The following is a 23228-nucleotide window of genomic DNA, read 5'->3' as shown; positions in this document are numbered from 1 at the left end:
TTCCTAATCAGGACCCATTTTTAAAATCGGACATGTGTCACTTTATGTTGTGATAACTTTGGAATTATTCACAAAGGATAATGGAAAACAAATGGATCTGAGGCTAATTTCACACTTGCTTTTTTTTCCAGCGCGTTTTTAGCGCAAAAAAACACATAGAAAAAACGCATACAAAAGCATACAAATGCTGCGTTTTTTTCAAGCATTTTTATGAGCATGCATGAAAAAAACGCAGCGTTTTTATGCGTTTGTATGCGTTTTTAGTGCGTTTTTACCGCGTTTGCGTTTTTTTCCAACATTAGGTGGCCCCTCACACTAACCCAAACCATGACTTTACTAACCCTGACCCTAACCCTGACCCTAACCCTAAACCCTAGCTAACCCTAACCCTAGCCCTAAACCCCCTTAACTAACCCTAACTCTAACCCAAACCCCTAAATTCCATTGTCCAACTAATGGTAAAAAAAAACGCATGCGCAAAAAAACGCATACATAAGCATGCCAATGCGCACATATGCGCACCCATAGACTTATAATGGGTGTCTTGCTGTAAAAAAACGCATTGCGTGCGCATGCGTTTTTTTGAGGCAAGTCGGACGCTCAAAAAATGCAACAGGATGCATTTTGTGCGCCCGAGCGCATACCGCAAAAAAAGCATGCGCGGAAAAACGCATACAAACGCATGTGTATGCGCACATAAGCGCATCCCATGCAAAGTATAGGAAAAAAAAATCGCATGCGTTTTTTAGCGCTAAAATCCCGCAAAAAAAAACGCAAGTGTGAAACCAGCCTTACAGATTATTTTCTAACTTCGCACAATACCCTCCATACGATTGTATACTACTGCCTGGGCACAATTGCAGTGTTCAGAAGGGAAGGAGCACCATTTAGATATTTGAATGCAGATCTAGCTGGAATAGTTTGCAGACACAATGTATTGGGTCACCTGGCAGCTCAAAAGACATCCACCATGAACATGCTTGGGTCTATCTTCTCTACTCTACATATCCCAGGGATTGCCTTGCTCATCGCCCTTTAACACCCTTACATAGATCTGGAACTTACACTGAGACCCCTAAGCTCGGACCATGGTTATACCTGCTATTCTGTGGTGTTAGATGGCAAGAAGATTAGTCAGGTAGCTGGGTCAGAGCCAGAAGGACAGAATCTGAAGACACGAGTAGTCAGTAAATGGGCCACGGTCACAACAGGAAACCAATACACAAGCCGTGAGCTGAGCACATTGGTTTGAAACAGCGGAGAACAACTCTATTTCTGGCAGATTCTGGCCATATGGTTTGAGCTTTAGTAGGGTGTGGTACTTTCCAATTGGCTGAAGTAGGGAGCAGATTACTCCAGCTGGACAGCAGGAACAGATCACAGATGAGATTGGACTCACCATATGCAGAAGCCCTAATATAACTAAATGACAGAAAACCAGAATAGTTAAAATACCCATAAAGTGATTCAATTTTATAAATTAATTCACTGAGGGTTATCATCTATACACAAATGGTCAAAATTGTTGGTACCCCTTGATTAGTGACAGAAAAACCCACAATGGTCACAGAAATAACTTGAATCTGACAAAAGTAATAAACTAAAAATCTATGAAAATGAACTAATGAAAGTCAGACAATGCTTCTCAACCATGCTTCCACAGAATTTTTAAAAACCTAAAACTCATGAAATAGGCCTGGACAGAAATGATGGTACCCCTGAAAATAATGTGACAAAAGGGACATGTTAAATCAAGTTGTGTCCACTAATTAGCATCACAGGTGTCTACAATCTTGGAATCAGTGAGTGGCCTGTATAGAGGCTACAGATCCTCACTGTGCTGTCTAGTGACATGGTGTGTATCACACTCAACATGGATAAGAGGAAGTGAAGGAAAGAGTTGTCTCAGGAGATTAGAAAGAAATAGACAAAAATGTTAAAAGGTAAAGGTAATAAGACCATCTCCAAGCAGCTTGATGTTCCTGTGACTACAATTGCACATATTATTCAGAAATTTAAGCTTCATGGGACTGTAGCCAACCTCCCTAGACGTGGCCGCAGGAGGAAAATTGATGACAAATCAAAGAGACGGATAATACGAATGGTAACAAAAGAGCCCAGAAAAACTTCTAACCAGATTAAAGGTGAACTTCAAGCTCAAGGAATATCAGTGTCCGATCGCACCATCCGTCATTGAATGAGCCAAAGTGGACTTCATGGAGACGACCATGGAGGACACCATTATTGAAAAAAAATCATAAAAAAGCCAGACTGGAATTCACCAAGCTACATGTTGACAAGCCAAAAAGCTTCTGGGAGAATGTCCTATGGACAGAGCTGATGGGCCTTGCCAAAAAGTTCAATTTTTATATCATCTATATTCACAATCGGAAAAATGAAGCATATCAAGAACACTGCCCCTACTGTGAAACATGGAGGAGGCTCTGTTATGTTCTGGGGCTGCTTTGCTGCATCTGGCACAGGGTGTCTAGAATCTGTTGAATGGCTAAGAGGAAAACATTGGTACAGTGTCCATTTTATTGGACTATTCTGAAGTGGCCTTCTATGAGCCCTGACCTAAATCCTAATGAGCACAAGTGTAAAGAGCTGAAACATGCGGTCTGGAAAAGGCAACTTTCAAACATGAGGCAACTGGAGCAGTTTGCTCTTGAGGAATGGGCCAAAATACCTGTCGAAAGGTGTAGAAGTCTCATTGACAGTTACAGGAATCATTTGATTGAAGTGATTGCCTCAAAAGGTTGTGCAACAAAATATTAAGTTAAAGAACCATCATTTCTGTCCAGGCCTATTTCATGAATTTTATTATTTAAAAAATTATGTGGAAGCATGGTTGAAAATCAATGTCTGACTTTCATTTCTTCATTTTCATAGATTTTTTTTAATTTATTAACCCCTTCCTTACCGATGATGGAATAGTACGTCATCGGTACGTATCCCCTGCTTTGAGGTTGGCTCCAGCGGTGAATACACCTGAAAGACGCGACATGTCAGCTGTTATAAACAGCTGACATGTGCCCGCAATAGGCGTGAGTGGAATCTCGATCCGCTAGCGCCTTTTAACTAGTTAAATCCCACTGTCAAAGGTGACAGCGGACATTTAGCTAGCACTTCCGGCCGCCGGGCTGGAAGTGAGTGCATCGCAGGCCCGGTGGTCGGCGCTCACTGCAATGCAGTAAATCTACTACATATAGGCGATCTGCTCATCGCCCATATGTAGCAGAGCCGATCAAGTGTTGCATGCTTCTAGTCTCCCATGGAGGCTATTGAAGCATGCCAAAAGTTAAAAAAAAAAAAAAAAAAAAAAAAAAAAAAAAGTGTTTTAAAAATAAAAAAAAACTAAAAGTTAATATCAACCCCTTTCTCCCCAATCAAAATAAAACAATAAAAAAAAAATCACACGTACACATATTTGGTATCACCGCCTTCAGAATCACCTGATCTATCAATAAAAAAAGGATTAACCTGATCGTTAAATGACGTAGCAAAAAAAAAAATCAAAACGCCAGAATTACGTTTTTTTTGGTCGCTGCAACATTGCATTAAAATGTAATAACGGGCGATCAAAAGAACATATTTGCACAAAAATAGCATAATTAAAAACATCAGCCCAGTGAGCAAAAAATAAGCCCTCACCCGACCCCAGATCATGAAATATTGAGACGCTACGGGTCTTAGAAAATTGCGCAATTTTTTTAGCAAACTTTGGAATTTTTTTCATCACTTAGATAAAAGATAACCTAGACATGTTGGTGTCTATGAACTCGTAATGACCTGGAGAATCATAATGGCAGGTTGGTTTTACCATTTAGTGAACCTAGCAAAAAAGCCAAGCAAAAGACAAGTGTGGGATTGCACTTTGGGATTGCACTTTTTTTTGCAACTTCAGTGCACTTGGAATTTTTTTTCCCGTTTTCGAGTACACGACATGGTAAAACCAATGGTGTCGTTCAAAAGTACAACTTGTCCCGCAAAAAATAATTCCTCACATAGCCATATTGACGGAAAAATAAAAAGTTATGGCTCTGGAAAGAAGGGGAACGGAAAGCGAAAAATTGAAAAAAGCTCCAGGAGTTAAAATATATACAGCCCACTGGCGCTTGACACACTCCTGAGTTTCTGGCTGCTAAGTTTGGGTAACAGTAACCACCTCTTGTCAAATAATTTTGAAAAAGGACAAGTGTATATTCCAAACAGCGCTGAGAAATAGGAAATAGGTAATAGGTGTCCTCCTGCAGGATTTTGCAGTAAGTATACAACAATACTAATGCTAGAAGTAAAACCCCACTGCGAGAGGGTGTCCTTAATTTCACAAAAGTAGGAGTTTACTTGTGAAATAAATATGTCAAAATACCACCACACAAATAAAGATGTTAATGCGTGTACAGGGCTGCCACTAGGAATTTCGGGGCCCCATATTGGCAACATTTTTGGGGCCCCCTTGAGACTCAGCCCTGCCTCCACCCCTCGAACTGTCCACAGCCTCACCGATCCAGCAGCCTTTGTTTTGGCCAAAAGATTTTTTAAGCTGCCACCACGACATGGTAGACTATTTTGGCTGGGCCCTACTCTACTCTAACCTATTAAACATTAGTTAAAATATGCAATACAGTTTAGGTATAGTTTTAAAATTTAAAATGACCAATAATATCACACACAAGGGACAAATAACCAGACAACATATTGCCAACACATAGTGACCTATAATACCACATACAAAGTACAAATACCGCCACACCATGTCCAGACCACATATTAAAACCACAGTGACCGAATAATATCATACAACGGATAAATACCGCCACACCATGACTAGACCACATATTACCACCACATGGTGACCAATAATACCACATACAATGAACAAATACTACCACACCATGGACGGACAACCTATTACCACCACTTTGTGACTGAATACTACAATACTGATCAGTAATAAAAAAAACACAATACTAATATCACCATATGTGATATCGTACACAGGAGATCTGTACTTAGTATGCAATGTCAGTGTAAAGGTAATACAATGATCACTGGTGACATTGTACACAGCTAACATAGAAAAAAATTCAAAAAAACTCATACCACAAGATATGGCCTTTCCAAAACCCTGTCTGATGACAAATGCACATATAGCAGGATGCAGCAGGCCTCCACTAATAAAGACAAGGGGCAGCTCAGGTGCAGACTACTGATAAAAACAACCACCCCACACCTACCAGACCATGGAGGGGTTGGCTGTCTAGTAGAAAAAATGCACATAGATAAGATCGACGTCACTTCTTCCAGCCAGGGCTCGTCTCTGCATGGAATTACACAGTTATCTAGAGCACCGTTTGCAGAACACATTACTTATTTTTTTCCCAACTTCCACAATACACCAAATGAAGAAAAAAAGGCAACATAGTATCACTCTGCACAGTAACAGGACCACCCCCAATTTAAAACAGTATACTCAAAAACTAAAATAAATACGTCACTGCAGTACTAATATCCCTTAATTAGCCCCTATGGTAATAATATCCCTCATCCTGGCCCCCGTGTGTCTCATTCCTGGCCCAGCCATATGTTCTCCCATCCTGGCCTCATGAGTATCCATTCTGCCCCATATGATCTCCCCATCCTGCCCCATCTGGCTCATGATCCTGCCACAACTGTCCCATTATTCTCACCCATCTGTCCCATTGTCCTGCCCCATCTATCCCATGAACCTGCCCCATCTGTCACCATCCCGCACCATGTCTCCAATCATGCACCCTGAGTCTCCAATCCTGCACTCTGTCTCCAATTCTGCCGCCTGTGTCTCCAATCCTGCCCGTATATCTTTCATCCTGCCACCATGTCTCCAATCCTGCCCCATATCCTTCATCCTGCCACCATGTCTCCAATCCTGCCCCCATATCCTTCATCCTGCCACCATGTCTCCAATCCTGCCCCCATATCCTTCATCCTGCCACAATGTCTCCAATCCTGCCCCCATATCTTTCAGTCTGCCACAATGTCTCCAATCCTGCCCCCATATCTTTCATCCTGCCACCATGTCTGCAATCCTGCCCCCATATCATTCATTCTGCCCCCTGTGTCTCCATTTTGCCCCCTATGACTCCATTCTGCCCCCTGTGTTTCCAATCATGCCCCCTGTCTCCAATCATGCCCCCATATCTTTCATCCTGCCCCATGTCTCCAATCCTGCCCCCATATCTTTTATCCTGCCTCCTGTGTCTCCAATCATGCCCCCCATATCTTTCATCATGCCCCCTGTGTCTCGGCAATAGAGTGTAACTGAGCTCTGCGTCTTGGACACAGGGTTCAGTTACTGCACCGGCAAAATCCTGTCGCTGGGGCCCAATTAGCAGAAGAGATGGGGCCCGGTGCACGGAGACCTCCGCCAGAAGCCGCCAGAGACACGCGGCGATGCTGTAGAACCCTTGCGGCCTGAAGGGAGTGGGTGGAGTTTGTTTATAATGTATCAGGAAGCTGATACAAATTAACTAGGTTCTGTGAGCTCCTAGGACTGACCTGCAAAAGTCCATCTGTAGCAGCACGTAACCGTGGATCTAAGGATTCCGGAGGCTTTATAGGGTTAAGTTTGGGCAATGATAGTATACACCAGATGCTGCCCCGGCCGGTGGCAGGTCTATGGAATATTATTGCCAAGTGACCCAAGCGGTATGACCGTGTATAATGGGGTTAGTGACGTCACACCCCTACCTGTAAACAGGTATATAGGAATATAGATAGGGTCCTAATTCTACGTGTTTTGAGAGCTTGCGGCTTCCTCTTTACAACAACAGGCATACATATTAACATCTTTATATGTGTGGTGGTATTTTGATATATTTATTTCACAAGTACACTGCTACTTTTGTGAAATTAAGGACACCCTCTCGCAGTGGGGTTTTACTTCTAGCATTAGTATTGTTGTATACTTACTGCAAAATCCTGCAGGAGGACATCTTTGTGTAGGAGGAGTAAATATTTTGACTCCACAGCCACTTTCCAGAAATTAACACACAGTGGATGTTGGAGAGTGAAAATTACACATTTGCCATTTTATTACCCAACACATAGTGCCCAGATTGTGCTCCAGGAGACACACACCACAAATTAAGTGGATTCTTCTCACTATAATATTGCTAAATACAGGGATCCTAAATGCTGTTTGTGCACACTGCAAGATTCAGAAGTGAGAGCGGATTTTGCTGGATTGGTTTATAGAAACCTTGTTGCTTTTCAACAGCCTTTGAGCCACTAATAGTGAGGGAACTTCTGTTTTTTCATTGACAGATGATGGACCTGACTGAGGACTTGTTTTTTTGTGAGATGAGAATTGGTATTATTTTCACCTACATAACATTGATTTGGTTTCTTTTTATTCAATATTTGGGAGGCAGAATGAACAAACAGTTGAACACCACACACGATGCACTACTGGTTCATCCAGCAAGGTTTTCTATTAAACTGTGAATAGGGATGAGCGAGTATACTCGCCTCGCAATATTCGGCACAGCCCAGCACAGTCCCCGCACAGCCCATTACTCGCATTTCCCATAGACTTACATTGGACTTGCTACTCGTTACGAATACCCGAGTATTAGGAGGTACTCGTAACGAGTACAGCGAGTCCGAGTATTTTCACTACTCGCTCATCCCTAACTGTGAACTGTCATTGTCTTGGTAAATAAAGTTTTTTACATAGCTTGCCATTTTTATGGACAGTTTAAGTAGAAATATTCAAAAATATAAAACTCAAGGACATTTTATTAAAAAATAATAATTGTTTTTTATCTTAGCAGATGACTGTACCAGGAGATCAGAGAGACTGCTGACATCTTCCATTTTTAAATCTGATGATCTTGAGATCCTTCAAAATACAACTGAAGTGATTGCTGTTACTCCAGATATACCATCATCCATTCACAGCAAAGATCTTTCATCTGATCCTATGAAACAGGTCCCATCTTCTGACTCATTACCGACTACTAAGGAAAATCAAAGTCACAAAAGAGGCATTAAAAAACAAACTGCTCCTAAAGCATTGAAGTCATTTTCATGTTCAGAATGTGGGAAATATTTTAACCGGAAACAGTATCTTGTTAGTCACCAAAGAACCCACGCAGGGGAGAAGCCTTTTTCCTGTTCAGAATGTGGGAAATATTTTGCAAGTAAATCAAGTTTTGTTAAGCATCAGAGGACCCACACAGGGGAGAAGCCTTTTTCCTGTTCAGAATGTGGGAAATGTTTTATCAATAAATCAGATTGTGTTCGGCACCAGACAACCCACACAGGGGCAAAGCCTTTTTCATGTTCTGAATGTGAGAAATGTTTTAAACGGAAATCAAATCTTGTTAATCACCAGAGAACTCACACAGGGGAGAAGCCTTTTTCCTGTTCAGAATGTGGGAAATGTTTTAACTATAAATCAGATTGTGTTAAGCACAAGAGAATCCACACAGGGGAGAAGCCTTTTTCCTGTTCAGAATGTGGGAAATGTTTTAACTATAAATCAGATTGTGTTAAGCACAAGAGAATCCACACAGGGGAGAAGCCTTTTTCATGTTCAGAATGTGATAAATGTTTTAATCAGAAATCAGAGCTTGTTAGTCACCAGAGAACTCACACAGGGGAGAAGCCTTTTTCATGTTCAGAATGTGGGAAATGTTTTGCACATAAATCACAACTTGTTAGTCACAAGAGAATTCATACAGGGGAGGAGCCTTTTTCCTGTTCAGAATGTGGGAAATGTTTTAACTATAAATCACATTGTGTTAAGCACCAGAGAATCCACACAGGGGAGAATCCCTTTTCATGTTCAGAATGTGATAAATGTTTTAAACAGAACTCAGATCTTGTTAGTCACCAGAGAACTCACACAGGGGAGAAGCCTTTTTCCTGTTCAGAATGTGGGAAATGTTTTAACCGGAAACAGCATCTTATTAGTCACCAAAGAACCCACACAGGGGAGAAGCCTTTTTACTGTTCAGAATGTGGGAAATGTTTTAACCGGAAAGCGCTTCTTATTAGACATCAGAGCAGTCACACAGAGGAAAAGCTTTTTCCATTTTCGTAAAGTGAGAAATATTTTACTTGGAAATCAACTGTTAATAAACATCAGAGATGTCATATAGGGGAAAAGCCTTTTTATGTTAATGTTGGAATAGCTTTAACCAAAATTGGTGGTTCTTAAATTGGTTGTCTCTTGTCATTCCTCAACTATACCCATAATTCACCCCCTGAAGGTTAGTCACAAGGTGACTAATAGAAAAAACATACCCACGATTCAGTATATAGTGTAAGGTAGCTCTTATTGTTAGTGTTGGGGAACACTCACTTGACTGCGATATTGAGGCACACAGGAACACTTTCACTTAAAACAGTCCAATGCATTTTATTGTGCCATCATAAACCGCACCGTAAGCCATGTTATACTTCACAGGCTCACACATAGTCCCTAACATTACATAGTACACGGCTTGAATATGCTGTCACTAAACACGCTGGACCTCTTTGTCCAGTTACCGTGGGCGACCGCACACCATACACCTCATTAATGTCCATAGAATAACACAGGCACCAACAGTTATACCCCCTGTCCGGGGTTACCTCGCAGGAGCTCCTGCTCCAGATGCCGACTCTTTGGTAGTCCTCTCTCTCAGGGAAGCTGTCGAACTGGGATCACTGTTCCGGACAAAGCCTTGCTCACCAGGCCACCTGACAGTCCAGATGCACAGATGGACAGTAGCTCCCCCAATGCAGTGCCGTCACTGACTCTGCAAACACACGTGGCCTGTTTGTGTGCTATTCAGGATGTCCGTCCCCACTTTGGAACCGCCCAACACGCAGGCCTCATCGGGTGCTCTTCAGGGATCCGACCCTCCTCCCAGGGTCTCCCAACACACCGGCCACCAGGTCCAGGGCCTCTGCGGGTGCTCTTCAGGACGTCCGTCACCTCCTGAGACCGTCCAACACTCAAGCCTCACCAGGTCCAAGTTCGCAGCATGTGCTCCAGGGATCCGATCCTTCTCCCAGAATCTCCCAACACTGACCCTCCAGGACCTTGCACCCTGAACCATTCAGGTACACACCCTCTGCCATGTGACCAAACCTCAGGCACATTATATGGTCCGTAGCCACACCCACAGTCGAGGTATGGATCACATGGCTCATGACCTCATTGCAGGTCTTATCCCCACACCCAACCATACACACAGGCTTTACATTGGATGCTCAGACACATGCCCCTGGGTGGGTTTGTAGGTGACTGGTCCCACCCATCTCACCAAGTCACCTGGAAGCTTCCCTGATACACAGCAACAAATTCTCAGCAGTATATCTCTGCTGATTAATACATATTCCAGCTTTCATCACAGGGCACCCACCCCTGTGATAAATATCAGCCATTTATAATCCTGCCGCTCACCATTTTCCCATCATAACAAAGGGAATGCCTGCATGCATGTCATGGTCAGCCCATACAGCGCCCCCAACTGTCACAGGGGTCACTGCATCACATACTCCCCCCTCTGTTCAAACTTGTGGGGTTGAACATTTGTCACAAACCAGGGGCCTCGAGACCGGGCACACGTCACTTTTCCCTACCAGTCGAGAGGGCCCTCTCAGTCGTCTTTGAGCATCAGCTCCCGAGAAGACATAGTCCATCACTGTCATTGTATCCCTCAGGGACCACCACATTATCGGACTTTGTCCTTTCCCGTTGCAGAGTCAATCTGTCAGGCCTTCCCCGCCCCCAGCGGTCCTTATGTCGGCCTTGAGCTTTGGCCCTGAAGTCACCGTCCAACTGTGTCACCATACCCTTTTTAGTCTCCACTTTTCGTAGTATGCCCCATCACCCGACCTTTCTCTCACTGGCTGGCTCTCTCGGTTGGTACGGTCAGAAGTCCCACTTACAGTCAAGTCAACTGGCCTGAGTCTGACCCATTTAGTACCTCACAGGAGCTAAGGTCTCTTAGTTTCGTACTGACAGTAGAACTGCCACTAGCAGATTCTCGATGTTTTTGTCTTGCTGACAGTCTTCGGCTACCTGCCATGTTGTTATTTGGAGGATTCCTTCGGGTCCTTACACCTTGGGTTGGAGGCAGCCAACACCTGATGTTCTGCATTTGTTTATTAATCTGCAGTCATTCCAGTCTCAACTGCTCTATCTCCTGCAGGTAGGCTACCTGATATTCCAGTAGCATTCGGATGTTTCCAGTGCTTTCCACCGAGCCAACAACAATTACTGGAACCATGTCATCATCAACAGCTACTTAGATTTCACCAGCAGGTGGGATCCTCATTCTCTTCACACAAGATCTATTTAGCATCTCCTGCATCACCTTTCAAAGTCTTCTAAAACCTTTCCCCACCAGATTTCTGGATACCGGAATTATGTTTTCCACAAAGTCCAGCCGACTTTGAGCTTCCCTCGCAAGCTCCAGGTGTCGAGCGGCTTTCTTATTACCCAACATGACCATCTGTTTCGTGCGGAGACATTGTAGGGGCATCTCTTTCAGGACAGTCACCCGCTTCTCTGTGACTTCCCTATCTGCCAGTATCACCAACTGGTTTGTCTCCGGGGCCCAGTTCACACTAGGCTTTTATTGCCTTTTTAAAGGCCACATGCGCACCCTCACTGGGACACGCTTCTCGGATGTCTTCGGGTACCTCCATCACGTACTTGAAGAGTACGTGGACAGATGGCTCCTGGTTTACCACGGACACTTCCCTCAAGACATCTGCCACGACCGGGTGACTGTCTTGTTCAGCTCTTGGCTCACAATATTCCTGAGATTTACACTCTTCAGGACACTTTGCCAAGATGGGCATTGGCAGTTCTGCTTTGCTATCAGTCGGGCACGGCCGCTGTAAGTTTTTGACCACCACCTTCTCCTCTTGCAGAAGACCTCTCACTGCTTCTCTGAGCACTTCCATATCTTCCCTTAGGGTCTTATTCCCACCTTGCCACGTTGTCAGGTGACCTCTGAGCTCCAAGTCTTCTTTCTCTAGCTCATCCATTCTGTGCTCGGCCGTTTGTCTCAGGGCCTTGAATGCCTAGAGCTCGGACTCTAGGTGGTGCAGCTGCTCCAACTGCGTGGAGTTGGTGACTTCCATACTCGCCACCTTTAACATTCCTTCGCCAGCTGTTGACAGATCTCTTTGCGCTCTCTCTCCGAGTTTTGTATGTGCGCTTCTACCTGGTGAAAACTGTCAATTCGCTTTTTCCACATGCACACTTCCTTGGTCAGTTTGTCAACTTGACCCTCTAGCTGTCGGGTGATAGCGGTCAAATTGGAGATCTTCTCCTCCTGCAGAACGTTGTCCTCTGCCCTAGTGGTGGCTAACGGCAATAACATTACAGTCATGCCCGATACCTGTGTCATACCCCACAGTATGGTAAATGCTCAAGTCGCCCTGTGTTCGGGTGTCAGCTCCAATCTTTTTAATTACCACATCACTATCAAAGGTGTCAACCACTGCGGACTCTCAATTCTGAATATTTTTCTATCTACTGGCTAACACAGTACAAAGTATACATCTTTTCTGTGTCACATCACTATCAGTCACCCTGTGGTACATGTCAGGTGACATCATGTGCGTCAGTTGGGCTGACGCACCCTTCTCTCTGGTCATACTTTCGGGCATGGCTGCTACCGCCTTGTCACTAAGTTGGGCCTGTCCACCATTTCCTTTGGTCATGCCTAACTTAGGACTGTCAACTTTAGGGGGTGCACTTTCCACACCATTACCTCTCACACACATTATTTCTACAGACACTTCTCTTTTTGTCCACCAGTCCCACATGGCTTCTAAGTCCCACCCTATTATCATAGTACACCGTAAGTCTGGGACTACTGTCACTTCATGGTACGGGGAACCCTCAGTCGTGTCAATGTAGAGGTATGCTGTCAAAGGCTCTTTATCGTCTCCACCAAAGCCATTCATTCTTGTCCCCATCCCAGGTGACACAGAACTTCCAGGAGGGGTCCTCAGCTCAGACACCCAACTCCCCGGGTCTAACAATCCTATCACCCGTTCTCCATCCAGCCAGAAGGGGCACTGTAGTGTCAGTTCACTGACCGAGCTATCCACAGTATAGCAGGGGCCTGCATAGCAGGAACTTCGCTGCTCCCAGCTACAGTCCAATGGCGCCTTTGCTGCCACCTCTTTTTTTTGCCACCACCCAAATTTGGGTTGCTGCCCCCTTTTGGGACTCCACCCCCTTTTGGGCAACTACTCCATTGTGGGATTCCACCCCCTTTTTGGCAATCATCCCTGTATGGGTTACCACCCCCTTTTGGGACTCCACCCCTTTTTGGCAATCATCCCTGTTAGGGTTACCGCCCCCTTTTGGGACACCACGCTGTTTAGGGACACCACCCCTCTCCGGGGTACACTCCGTGGACTCCCCCACAGCAGTCTCGGGTCCAAGTTCACACAGTCCCTTACGTCTTTCTGTGGCTGGCACTGGCCCTTTAAGAGGTTGCACAGTCTGTACCTCTGATGTCTCTGACACCCCACCAGCTCCTGCTGGCACTGCCCCAGCTCCTGCTGTAGCCACAAACCACCAGCACCTTCGGCTGCCGCTCACAAGCAGCTGCTGGTGTCACTGCAGCTCCTGCTGCCTCAGAACCTCTTGCTGTAATTGTAACTGCAGCTCCCGCTGCCACAAGTTCGTGCACGCTTCTGCTGCGCCGTCTTCATGGACCCGCCGATCCACAGCAACCTTCGTAACCCTGCCGAGTTACAGCCAGACACTTGTCACGGGCTGTGGAGTCGGTAAGCCAAACCTCCGACTCCTCAATTTCCCTTACACCGACTCCAACTCCGACTCCGACTCCACGACTCCGACTCCCACACATATTGCTTATATTTAAGTGAAAAATGTATTGTAGTACAATGTGAACCTCAGACATTTAATCATTTTTATGATCCAATAATCAAGATATTTAGAACAGAATATATATTGGTGTACTACCCGGTTTTCATTCTTTTTGGTACAGATACGATATGGATAGACAGATATGGATAAATGGATAGATAGAGCAGATTTCTAGTCTGCTTTTGCTATTGAGTAACATTATCTATGAGCTCAAAAACCTTTCAGGTGATGCAGTTTTTTAAAAAGATGATCAACTTTTGCAGCTGAAAAACGTATCCTCAAAAAACACAGGAAAAACGCTGTGTGTGAATGTAGCCTTAGATCAGGAATATAACAGCCATTTATAGGACATTTCATAACTTTCCCAAACTCCTATGAAAAAATATTCAGCACATCCTGCATTGATTTACTGTACCCAATTTATTATATATTTTAGGAGTCGGAGTCGGTCCATTTTATACCGACTCCAACTCCGACTCCGACTCCACCAAAATGAGCACCGACTCCGACTCCACGACTCCGACTCCACAGCGTCACCTTCGTGACCCCGCCAAGACACAGCACGCTGACTTGAAAAATTAACTTTGTGACCCCACCGAGTCACAGCAAAACACCTCACATGTGCCTCCTGTACCGTTGCCCTTAGCTACCAAGTTTGTAGACCTCGTCCGTTGCCCCTAGCAACAAAGCTACAAAAGTGCCCTTAGCATTCTCCACCATATGTAAGGTAGCGCTTATTGTTAGTGTTGAGGAACACTCACTTAGCTGCGATATTGAGGCACACAGGAACACTTTCACTTAAAACAATCCAATGCAGTTTATTGTGGCATCATAAACTGCACCGTAAGCCGTGTTATACTACACAGGCTTACACATTGTCCATAACATTACATAGTACAACACCTTACTCACCAGGCCACCTGACAATTCAGATCCACAGACGGACAGTAGCTCCTCCAATGCAGTGCCGTCACTGACTCTGCAAACACACGTAGCCTGTTTGTGTGCTATTCAGGACGTCCGTCCCCATTTTGGAACCATCCAACACACAGGCTTCATCGGGTGCTATTCAGGGATCCAACCCTCCCAGGGTCTCCCAACACACCGGCCACCAGGTCCAGGGCCTCAGCGGGTGCTATTCAGGACGTCCTTCCCCTCCTGAGACCGTCCAACACTCACGCCTCACCAGGTCCAAGGTCGCAGCACGTGCTCCAGGGATCCGATCCTTCTCCCAGAATCTCCCAACACTTGCACCCTGAACCATTCAGGTACACACTCTCTCCCATGTGACCAGACCTCAGGCACATTATATGGTCTGTAGCCGTACCCACAGTTGAGGTATGGATCACATGGCTCATGACCTCATTGCAGGTCCTTTCAACACACCCAGCCATACACACACACAGGCTTTACATTGGGCGTTCAGGCACATGCCCCTGGGTGGGTTTGTAGGTGACTGGTCCCCCCATCTCACCAAGTCACCTGGAAGCTTCCCTGATACACAGCAACAAAATCTCAGCAGTATATCTCTACTGATTAATACATATTGCAGCTTCCATCACAGGGCACCCACCCCTGTGATACATATTGGCCATTTATAATCCTGCCGCTCACCATTTTCCCATCATAACAAAGGGAATGCCTGCATGCATGTGCTGGGCAGCTCATACAGCACCCCCTAGCTGTCACAGGGGTCACTGCATCACAATAGGGTGAGGTGACGTATGCACACTCACTCTCCAAGCCTCTCATTTCTACGGGTTTCATCGCCTCAACAAAGGCGACTCATCAGGAGACTTCATTTAATATTGACCTATATTCAAGCGAGACTAGACAAAAAAAAATAAAATCATGTATCATGTTATCCGAAACAGTCAGAAAACTATCCACATATTGGCAGATCCCAGACTTCAAATTAAATACTTTGTAAGTTTATTATCCTCTCCAGTGATGGTCAGTCAGGAATAGATAATATGTGAAAATACAGTATAATTATTGTGTTTTTTCCTCCTATAGGGACTGCCCTAGTTTGGTATTGTAATAGTTGTCATTTATTAGTGCAGACAGATTGTCCTAGACTAAACTCAGTTTTCAGACTGCCCAATATATACCACTCAGGGAAACCTTCCCTGCTCCAAAGATCATTAGCAGCTTATAACTAATGGCCATGCTGCGGTCTGTCAGGGAATGAGTGCAATATCATTATAAAGACTAGGGATATGTGCAGCCATAATGTCTGGGAGATCTGTGCCATTATTTAGTGTGAACATGGAAATGATCCCTGGAAGTTCAGTGTTCCCTGAGTGGTATATACTGTATTTTCACATACTATCTATTCCTGACACTGGAGTGGCTTATAAACTTACAAAGTATATAGTTTGAAGTCTGGGATCTGTCAATATATACATATCAATTCATCTACAATTAGTGTTGAGCGATACCGTTCGATACCCAAAAAATATCGTATCGGATGGTATCGCCCGATACGAAAAAAATATCGGGTATCGCCGATTCCGATACCGGAAGTCCCATTCAAGTCAATGGGACTTCCGGTATCGGAATTTAAAAAAGCCCTTTATTTCCTTGTTGGCTAATTCTACATAATTGAAAACAAATAAGAATCATGTAGAATGTATTGTGGGAGGTGGAGGAGACATTAAAAACATAGTGGTTTATTCAAATCACATGGCATAGCATTAATTCCAATTTTTTTTTTCAATACGTTCGGAGTTAAAAAGATATTGACTATGTTAACCTTTTTTATATTTAGTCAGATATGTATGTTTCACAACTTCCATGCTCTTCACCTTCTTTTGTACTTCTCCCACACTTTCTCCTTCATGTTCCGCAGCAGTAGCATTTTTTTCATCAACTTTTTCTTCACCTTATTCATCTTCTTCTTCTTCATCTTCTTCCCATTCATTTTTTTTTCCATTCTTCATATTCTTCTTTTTCAGCTATTATTAATTTTAATATGCTATTTCTTCATCTTCTTCCTATTCTTCTTTGTCTTCATTTTCTTATGGTGACAGGCATTCCTGTAGTACTTATCTATAAAAGTTATAAGATTACACCTTACGTTCTGCCTGTCACTAAAGATTTACAACAGGATTTGTCCGCGTTCAGTTTGGCCTGCAGCAGCAGGCATTTTCCAGGGGCACCACGAGGAGGAACGGACTCACCCCCATTTACTGCTTAGTCTTCTTCTGCTTATAATTTTGATTTCTTCTATGCTGATTTTTAGTCTTATGCTTAATGTTCTTCTGCTTTCTGTTCTTCTGCTTTTGCTTCTTCTGCTTCTTGTTCTTCTGTCTTTTGTTCTGTATCTTGGTGGTTGTCTTCATGTTCTTTGTCCTCTTGGTCTTATTATTTAGGGTCATATTTCTGGTCTTTGGTGTGGTCTTCAGGGTCGTCGTCATCAGGGTCGTCGTCATGGAGATCAATAAGGATTACCAAAGACAATTTCAAAAAGCTTGATCTTGGAAATGTAGCAGAAGGTACAAGAAGGCTGAGAAACTGGCGAGAACCAGCAGACAGTGCTGGCACCCGGATGGGTAGCAGAAGGAACAAGAGCCAATGGCACTACCGAGGACCAACTGACGGTGCTGGACCACGGTTACTAGGTAGGAGGTACCTGTGCTAGAAAGCACTACCAAGGACCAGCTGACGGTGCTGGACTTCGGATACCGAGATGGAGGCACCTAGGCCAAAGGCTCTGGCGAGAACCAGCAGACAGTGCTGGAACCCGGGTGGGTAGCAGAAGGTACCCATTCAAAGCAAAGTAGCCAGGCCGCAAGCCGGCCGCAGTTACCGAAACCCACAGTCCTACAGGGGGTCCATGTCTCATTGGCACTACGGATCCAGCCTTCAGTGCCAGTTCCCGCAGCCCACATAGGAGTCACCTAAACTGCAGGCACCGTAGAGTCGGCTAACCCGGCCGCAAGACGACAGGACAACGGATTGGTGGCATAGTGACCTTGACACTACCCGGAAACAGCAGGCGTGCTGAAAACAGGCTGGGCAACAGGGAGTACCCGTGCCAAAGACACTGCCGAGAACCAGCTGACGGTGCTGGAACCCAGATGGGTAGCAAAAGCTACAAGAGCCAATGGCACTATCAAGGAACAGCTGACGGTGCTGGACCACGGTTACTAGGCAGGAGGTACCTGTGCTAGAAAGCACTACCAAGGACCAGCTGACGGTGCTGGACTTCGGATACCGAGATGGAGGCACCTAGGCCAAAGGCTCTGGCGAGAACCAGTAGACAGTGCTGGAACCCGGGTGGGTAGCAGAAGGTACCCATTCAAAGCAAAGTAGCCAGGCCGCAAGCCAGCCGCAGTTACCGAAACCCACAGTCCTACAGGGGGTCCATGTCCCATTGGCACTACGGATCCAGCCTTCAGTGCCAGTTCCCGCAGCCCACATAGGAGTCACCTAAACTGCAGGTAGAGTCGGCTAACCCGGCCGCAAGACGACAGGACAACGGATTGTTGGCATAGTGACCTTGACACTACCCGGAAACAGCTGGCGTGCTGGAACCAGGCTGGGCAACAGGGAGTACCCGTGCCAAAGACACTGCCGAGCACCAACTGGCGTTGTTGGAGCCCAGGGACAATCATGGTGTAGGCCGAGGCCTACTTGGTGGTAGTTTTAGATTGTTTGTAGGCTACAACAGACTGTCAACGTGCTCCAATTAGGCATCTGTCTCCACTCTGTTTCCAGGATTTCACGTGACCACCAACACCGCCAGTTTATGCGTACAGTAGCCATCTGCCCAATCCACACGTGTTCCTGGTGTTCTGTAATGTCAGCAGATCCCCTGATGTTTGTCTGCCAATGTCTCCTTCTCTGTCCACATTCCCACCACTTGCAGTGGGAAGGTGGACAGCGCAGGAGACAGTGGCGGACACATATTGGGGGATCTGCTGACGTTACAGAACCCCAGTAACACAGGAACACGTGTGGAATGCGTGGACGGCAACTGTGAGCAGGAACTGGAGGTGTTGGAGGTCAGGGGAAATACTAGAGACAGAGTGGAGACAGAGGCCAAATCAGAGAATGTTTAAATCTGAAGTAGTTACAATTTGGAGGCATCAGCAGCAGTTTGCCCTCCGACACAGCAGGGGATCAGCTGACGTTACCGAACCCCACTTTCACATGAACGAGTGTGTTTTTCTGTGTGGACAGCACTTCCGAGCACCAACTGGCGTTGTTGGAGCCCAGGGACAATCATGGTGCAGGCCGAGGCCTACTAGGAGCCAGGTGTAAAGTTGAGGTATTTTGACTTTGGAGGGAGCAGGACACTTTGCCCTCCACACAGCAGGGGATCAGCCGACGTTACCGACCCCCACTTTCACATGAACAAGTGTTTTTTTTCTGTGTGGACAGCACTTCCGAGCACCAACTAGCGTTGTTGGAGCCCAGGGAGAACCAGGGTGCAGGCCGAGGCCTACTTGGTGGCAGTTTTTGATTGTTTGTAGGCTATAACAGACTGTCAACGTGCTCCAATTAGGCATCTGTCTCCAGGATTTCACGTGACCACCAACACCGCCAGTTTATGCGTACAGAAGCCGTCTGCCCAATCCACACGTGTTCCTGGGTTACTGGGGTTCTGTAATGTCAGCAGATCCCCTGATGTGTGTCTGCCACTGTCCTGCTCTGTCCACATTCCCACCGCTTGCAGTGGGAAGGTGGACAGTGCAGGAGACAGTGGCGGACACATATTGGGGTATCTGCTGACGTTACAGAACCCCAGTAATACAGGAACACATGTGGAATGCGTGGACGGCAACTGTGAGCAGGAACTGGCGGTGTTGGAGGTCAGGGGAAATACTGGAGACAGAGGCCAAATCAGAGAATGTTTAAATCTGAAGTAATTACAATTTGGAGGCAGCATCAGTTTGCCCTCTACACAGCAGGGGATCAGCTGACGTTACTGACCCCCACTTTCACATGAACGAGTGTGTTTTTCTGTGTGGACAGCACTTCCGAGCAACAACTGACGATGTTGGAGCCCAGGGATAGTCATTTTGTAGGCTGAGGCCTACTTGGAGGCAGTTTAAGATAAGACGTTGTTTGAATTTGGAGGAAGCAGCAGTTTGCCCTCCACACAGCAGGGGATCAGCTGACGTTACTGACCCCCACTTTCACATGAACGAGTGTGTTTTTCTGTGTGGACAGCACTTCCGAGCACCAACTAGCGTTGTTGGAACCCAGGGACAATCAGGGCGCAGGCCGAAGCCTACTAGGAGCCAGGTGTAAAGCTGAGGTATTTTGACTTTGGAGGGAGCAGGACACTTTGCTCTCCACACAGCAGGGGATCAGCCAACGTTACCGACCCCAACTTTCACATGAACAAGTGTTTTTTTCTATGTGGACAGCACTTCCGAGCAACAACTGACAATGTTGGAGCCCAGGGATAGTCATTTTGTAGGCTGAGGCCTACTTGGAGGCAGTTTAAGATAAGACGTTGTTTGAATTTGGAGGCAGCAGCAGTTTGCCGTACACACAGCAGGGGATCAGCTGACGTTACCGAACCCCACTTACACATGAGCGAGTGTTTTGTCTGTGAGGACAGCACTTCTGAGCCCAACTGGCGGTGTCGGAGCCCAGGGAAAATCAGGTAGTAGGCCGAGGCCTACTTGGTGGCAGTTTGCGATTGTTTCTAGACTACTACTAACTGTCAACGTACTCCAATTAGGCCTCTGTCTTCACTCTGTTTCGAGTATTTCCTCTGGCTTCCAACCACGCCAGTTGCTGCTCTGAAATGCCATCTGCACAACCCACACTTGTTCCTGTGTTACTGGGGTTCTGTAATGTCAGCAGATCCCCTGATGTGTGTCTGCCACTGTCTCCTGCTCTGTCCACATTCCCACCACTTGTAGTGGGAAGGTGGACAGCGCAGGAGACAGTGCCGGACACACATTGGGGGATCTGCTCACGTAACAGAACACCAGGAACAAGTGTGGAATGCGTGGACGGCAACTGTGAGCAGGAACTGGCGGTGTTGGAGGTCAGGGAAAATACTAGAGACTGAGTGGAGACAGAGGCCAAATCAGAGAATGTTTAAATCTGAAGTAGTTACAATTTGGAGGCAGCAGCAGTTTGCCCTCCACACAGCAGGGGATCAGCTGACGTTACGGAACCCCACTTTCACATGAACGAGTGTTTTTTTCTGTGTGGACAGCACTTCCGAGCACCAACTGGCGTTGTTGGAGCCCAGGGACAATCATGGTGCAGGCCGAGGCCTACTTGGTGGCAGTTTTCGATTGTGTCTAGACTACTACTAACTGTCCACGTACTCCAATTAGGCCTCTGTCTTCACTCTGTTTCGAGTATTTCCTCTGGCTTCCAACCACGCCAGTTGCTGCTCTGAAATGCCATCTGCACAACCCACACTTGTTCCTGTGTTACTGGGGTTCTGTAACACCAGCTTCTCCCTAGAGGTGAGTCAGGCAATGTCTCCTGCTCTGTCCACATTTCCACTACAAGTAGTGGGAATGTAGACAAAGCAGGAGACATTGCCGTGCTCCCCTCTGGAGATGAGCAGATGTTACAGGACCCAGGTAACACAGGAACAAGTGTGGATTTTGCAGACGGCACTTGAGAGCAGAAACAGGCGGTGTTGTAGGCCGGAGGAAATACTCAAAACAGAGTGGAGACAGAGGGCAAATCAGAGAACATATTAAATCAGAGGTAGTCAGAAGTTGTAGGCAGCAGGAGAGTTTGCCGTACACACAGCAGGGGATCAGCTGACGTTACCGAACCCCACTTACACATGAGCGAGTGTTTTGTCTGTGCGGACAGCACTTCTGAGCAACAACGGGCGTTGCTGTAGCCCAGGAAATAAAGTTCAGGTCATAGAAACATGAACACAACAGGAGACCTGGATCCTGTTGCCAGCCAATTATTTATTCTGGAAGAGGACTGGCAAATTCAGGTGAGATCCAGGCCTTGTTCATTTTCACAAAAGTAAGCCGGTCAACATTATCGGCGGATAATCGCGTGCGACGGTCTGTTACCACACCACCTGCAGCACTAAAGACACGTTCCGATAATACACTGGCAGCAGGGCAAGCCAGCACCTCCAATGCATACTGGCTAAGCTCTGGCCATGTATCCAGCTTAGAGACCCAATACTTGAACGGGGAAGAGCCGTCTGGGAGAACACTAACAGGGCACGACAAGTAGTCTGTCACCATCTGACGGAAACGTTGCCTCCTGCTGACTGGAGCCGTCTGTGATGGTGTAGCCATTTGTGGCGGTCCCACATAACTTTTCCACATTTGGGCCATACTGGCCTTGCCTTGTCCTGCGGCACTGCCTCTGCTACCTCTTTGTGCAGAGCTTCCTCCACTGCCTCTACCCACATAGCTGCTTTGAAAAGCACTACCAGCAACACTTGCGGGGGGAATGGAGAACATGATGGCCTGCACAAGTGTTTCTTGGTACTCCCGCATTTTTCGCTCCCGGTTCAACTGTGGTATGAGGCTTTGTAAGTTGTCCCGGTAGCGAGGATCTAGGAGGGTGTACACCCAATAATCAGCCGTGTGGAGAATGTTGGCGATGCGGCGGTCATTTAACAAGCACTGCAGCATGAAATCAACCATGTGCTGCAGACTGCCAACTGGACCGGAAACGCTGTCCCCAAGCACAGCATCTCTGCCTGCTCGGCATCACCCCACCCTCGCTGTACACACTGACTACTAGAGCCTTGTGTACCTCCCTCCTCTGGAGAGATGTGTTCCTCCTCCTCCATTGACTCCTCGTCATCCTCCTCACTAAGTGTCCCCTGCCTGGGCCTTTGTGTGGAAGCACGTTGCGCAGACTTGCCAGAAGCAGATGGCATTTCTGACTGCTCATCCTCGACCTCTTCAAAAACCTCCTCACTTAGTGCTTGTAAGGTTTTTTGAAGCAGACAAATGAGGGGGACAGTCATGCTGATTAGTGCATCATCTGCACTGGCCATCCGCGTGGAGTCATCGAAGGCACGCAAAACTTGGCAGATGTCCCTCATAGTGGCCCACTCAGTGGTGGTGAAGTGTGTCCGGCGCACAGTGCGACTTGTTTGCGCCTGATGCAGCTGGTACTCCATTACTGCTGCCTGCTGCTCACACAACCGCTCCAACATATGTAATGTTGAATTCCACCTGGTGGGGAGGTCACATATGATGCGATGTTCTGGCAGGCGGAATCGTCGTTGCAGAGATGCAATGCGCGATCTTGCCATGCTGGAACGCCGCAAGTGAGCACACTCTAGGCAAACCTTGTGCAGTAGTGCATCAAGATCCGGATAGTCCCTCAGAAAGCTCTGCACGACCAAATTAAG

The 23228-nt window shown here is 46.3% G+C and overlaps 1 protein-coding gene and 1 long non-coding RNA gene across 3 annotated transcripts in view; one reads left to right on the top strand and one right to left on the bottom strand.

Annotated features, from left to right (window-relative positions):
* Window positions 1-9144, top strand: part of LOC141047049 (uncharacterized) — a 71598-nt gene extending 62454 nt beyond the window's left edge. Inside the window, exon 7 of one of the 2 annotated variants that reach the window (XM_073541979.1) lies at window positions 7818-9144. In XM_073541979.1, the coding sequence (XP_073398080.1) occupies window positions 7818-9091 (1274 nt within the window). In that variant the 3' untranslated portion in view covers window positions 9092-9144. Of the gene's footprint in view, window positions 1-7814 lie in introns of both variants that reach the window. The other variant, XM_073541978.1, reaches the window with a different exon arrangement.
* LOC141047050 (uncharacterized) overlaps window positions 1-23228 on the bottom strand; it is a 206405-nt gene that overhangs the window by 14427 nt on the left and 168750 nt on the right. The window lies entirely within an intron of this gene.

The sequence above is a fragment of the Dendrobates tinctorius genome, unplaced genomic scaffold, assembly GCF_039654945.1.
Source record: "Dendrobates tinctorius isolate UK_male_01 unplaced genomic scaffold, ASM3965494v1 ptg000126l, whole genome shotgun sequence".
In the NCBI taxonomy this organism is placed as follows: Eukaryota; Metazoa; Chordata; class Amphibia; order Anura; family Dendrobatidae; genus Dendrobates; species Dendrobates tinctorius.
This window is presented reverse-complemented; position numbering and strand designations above follow the sequence as displayed.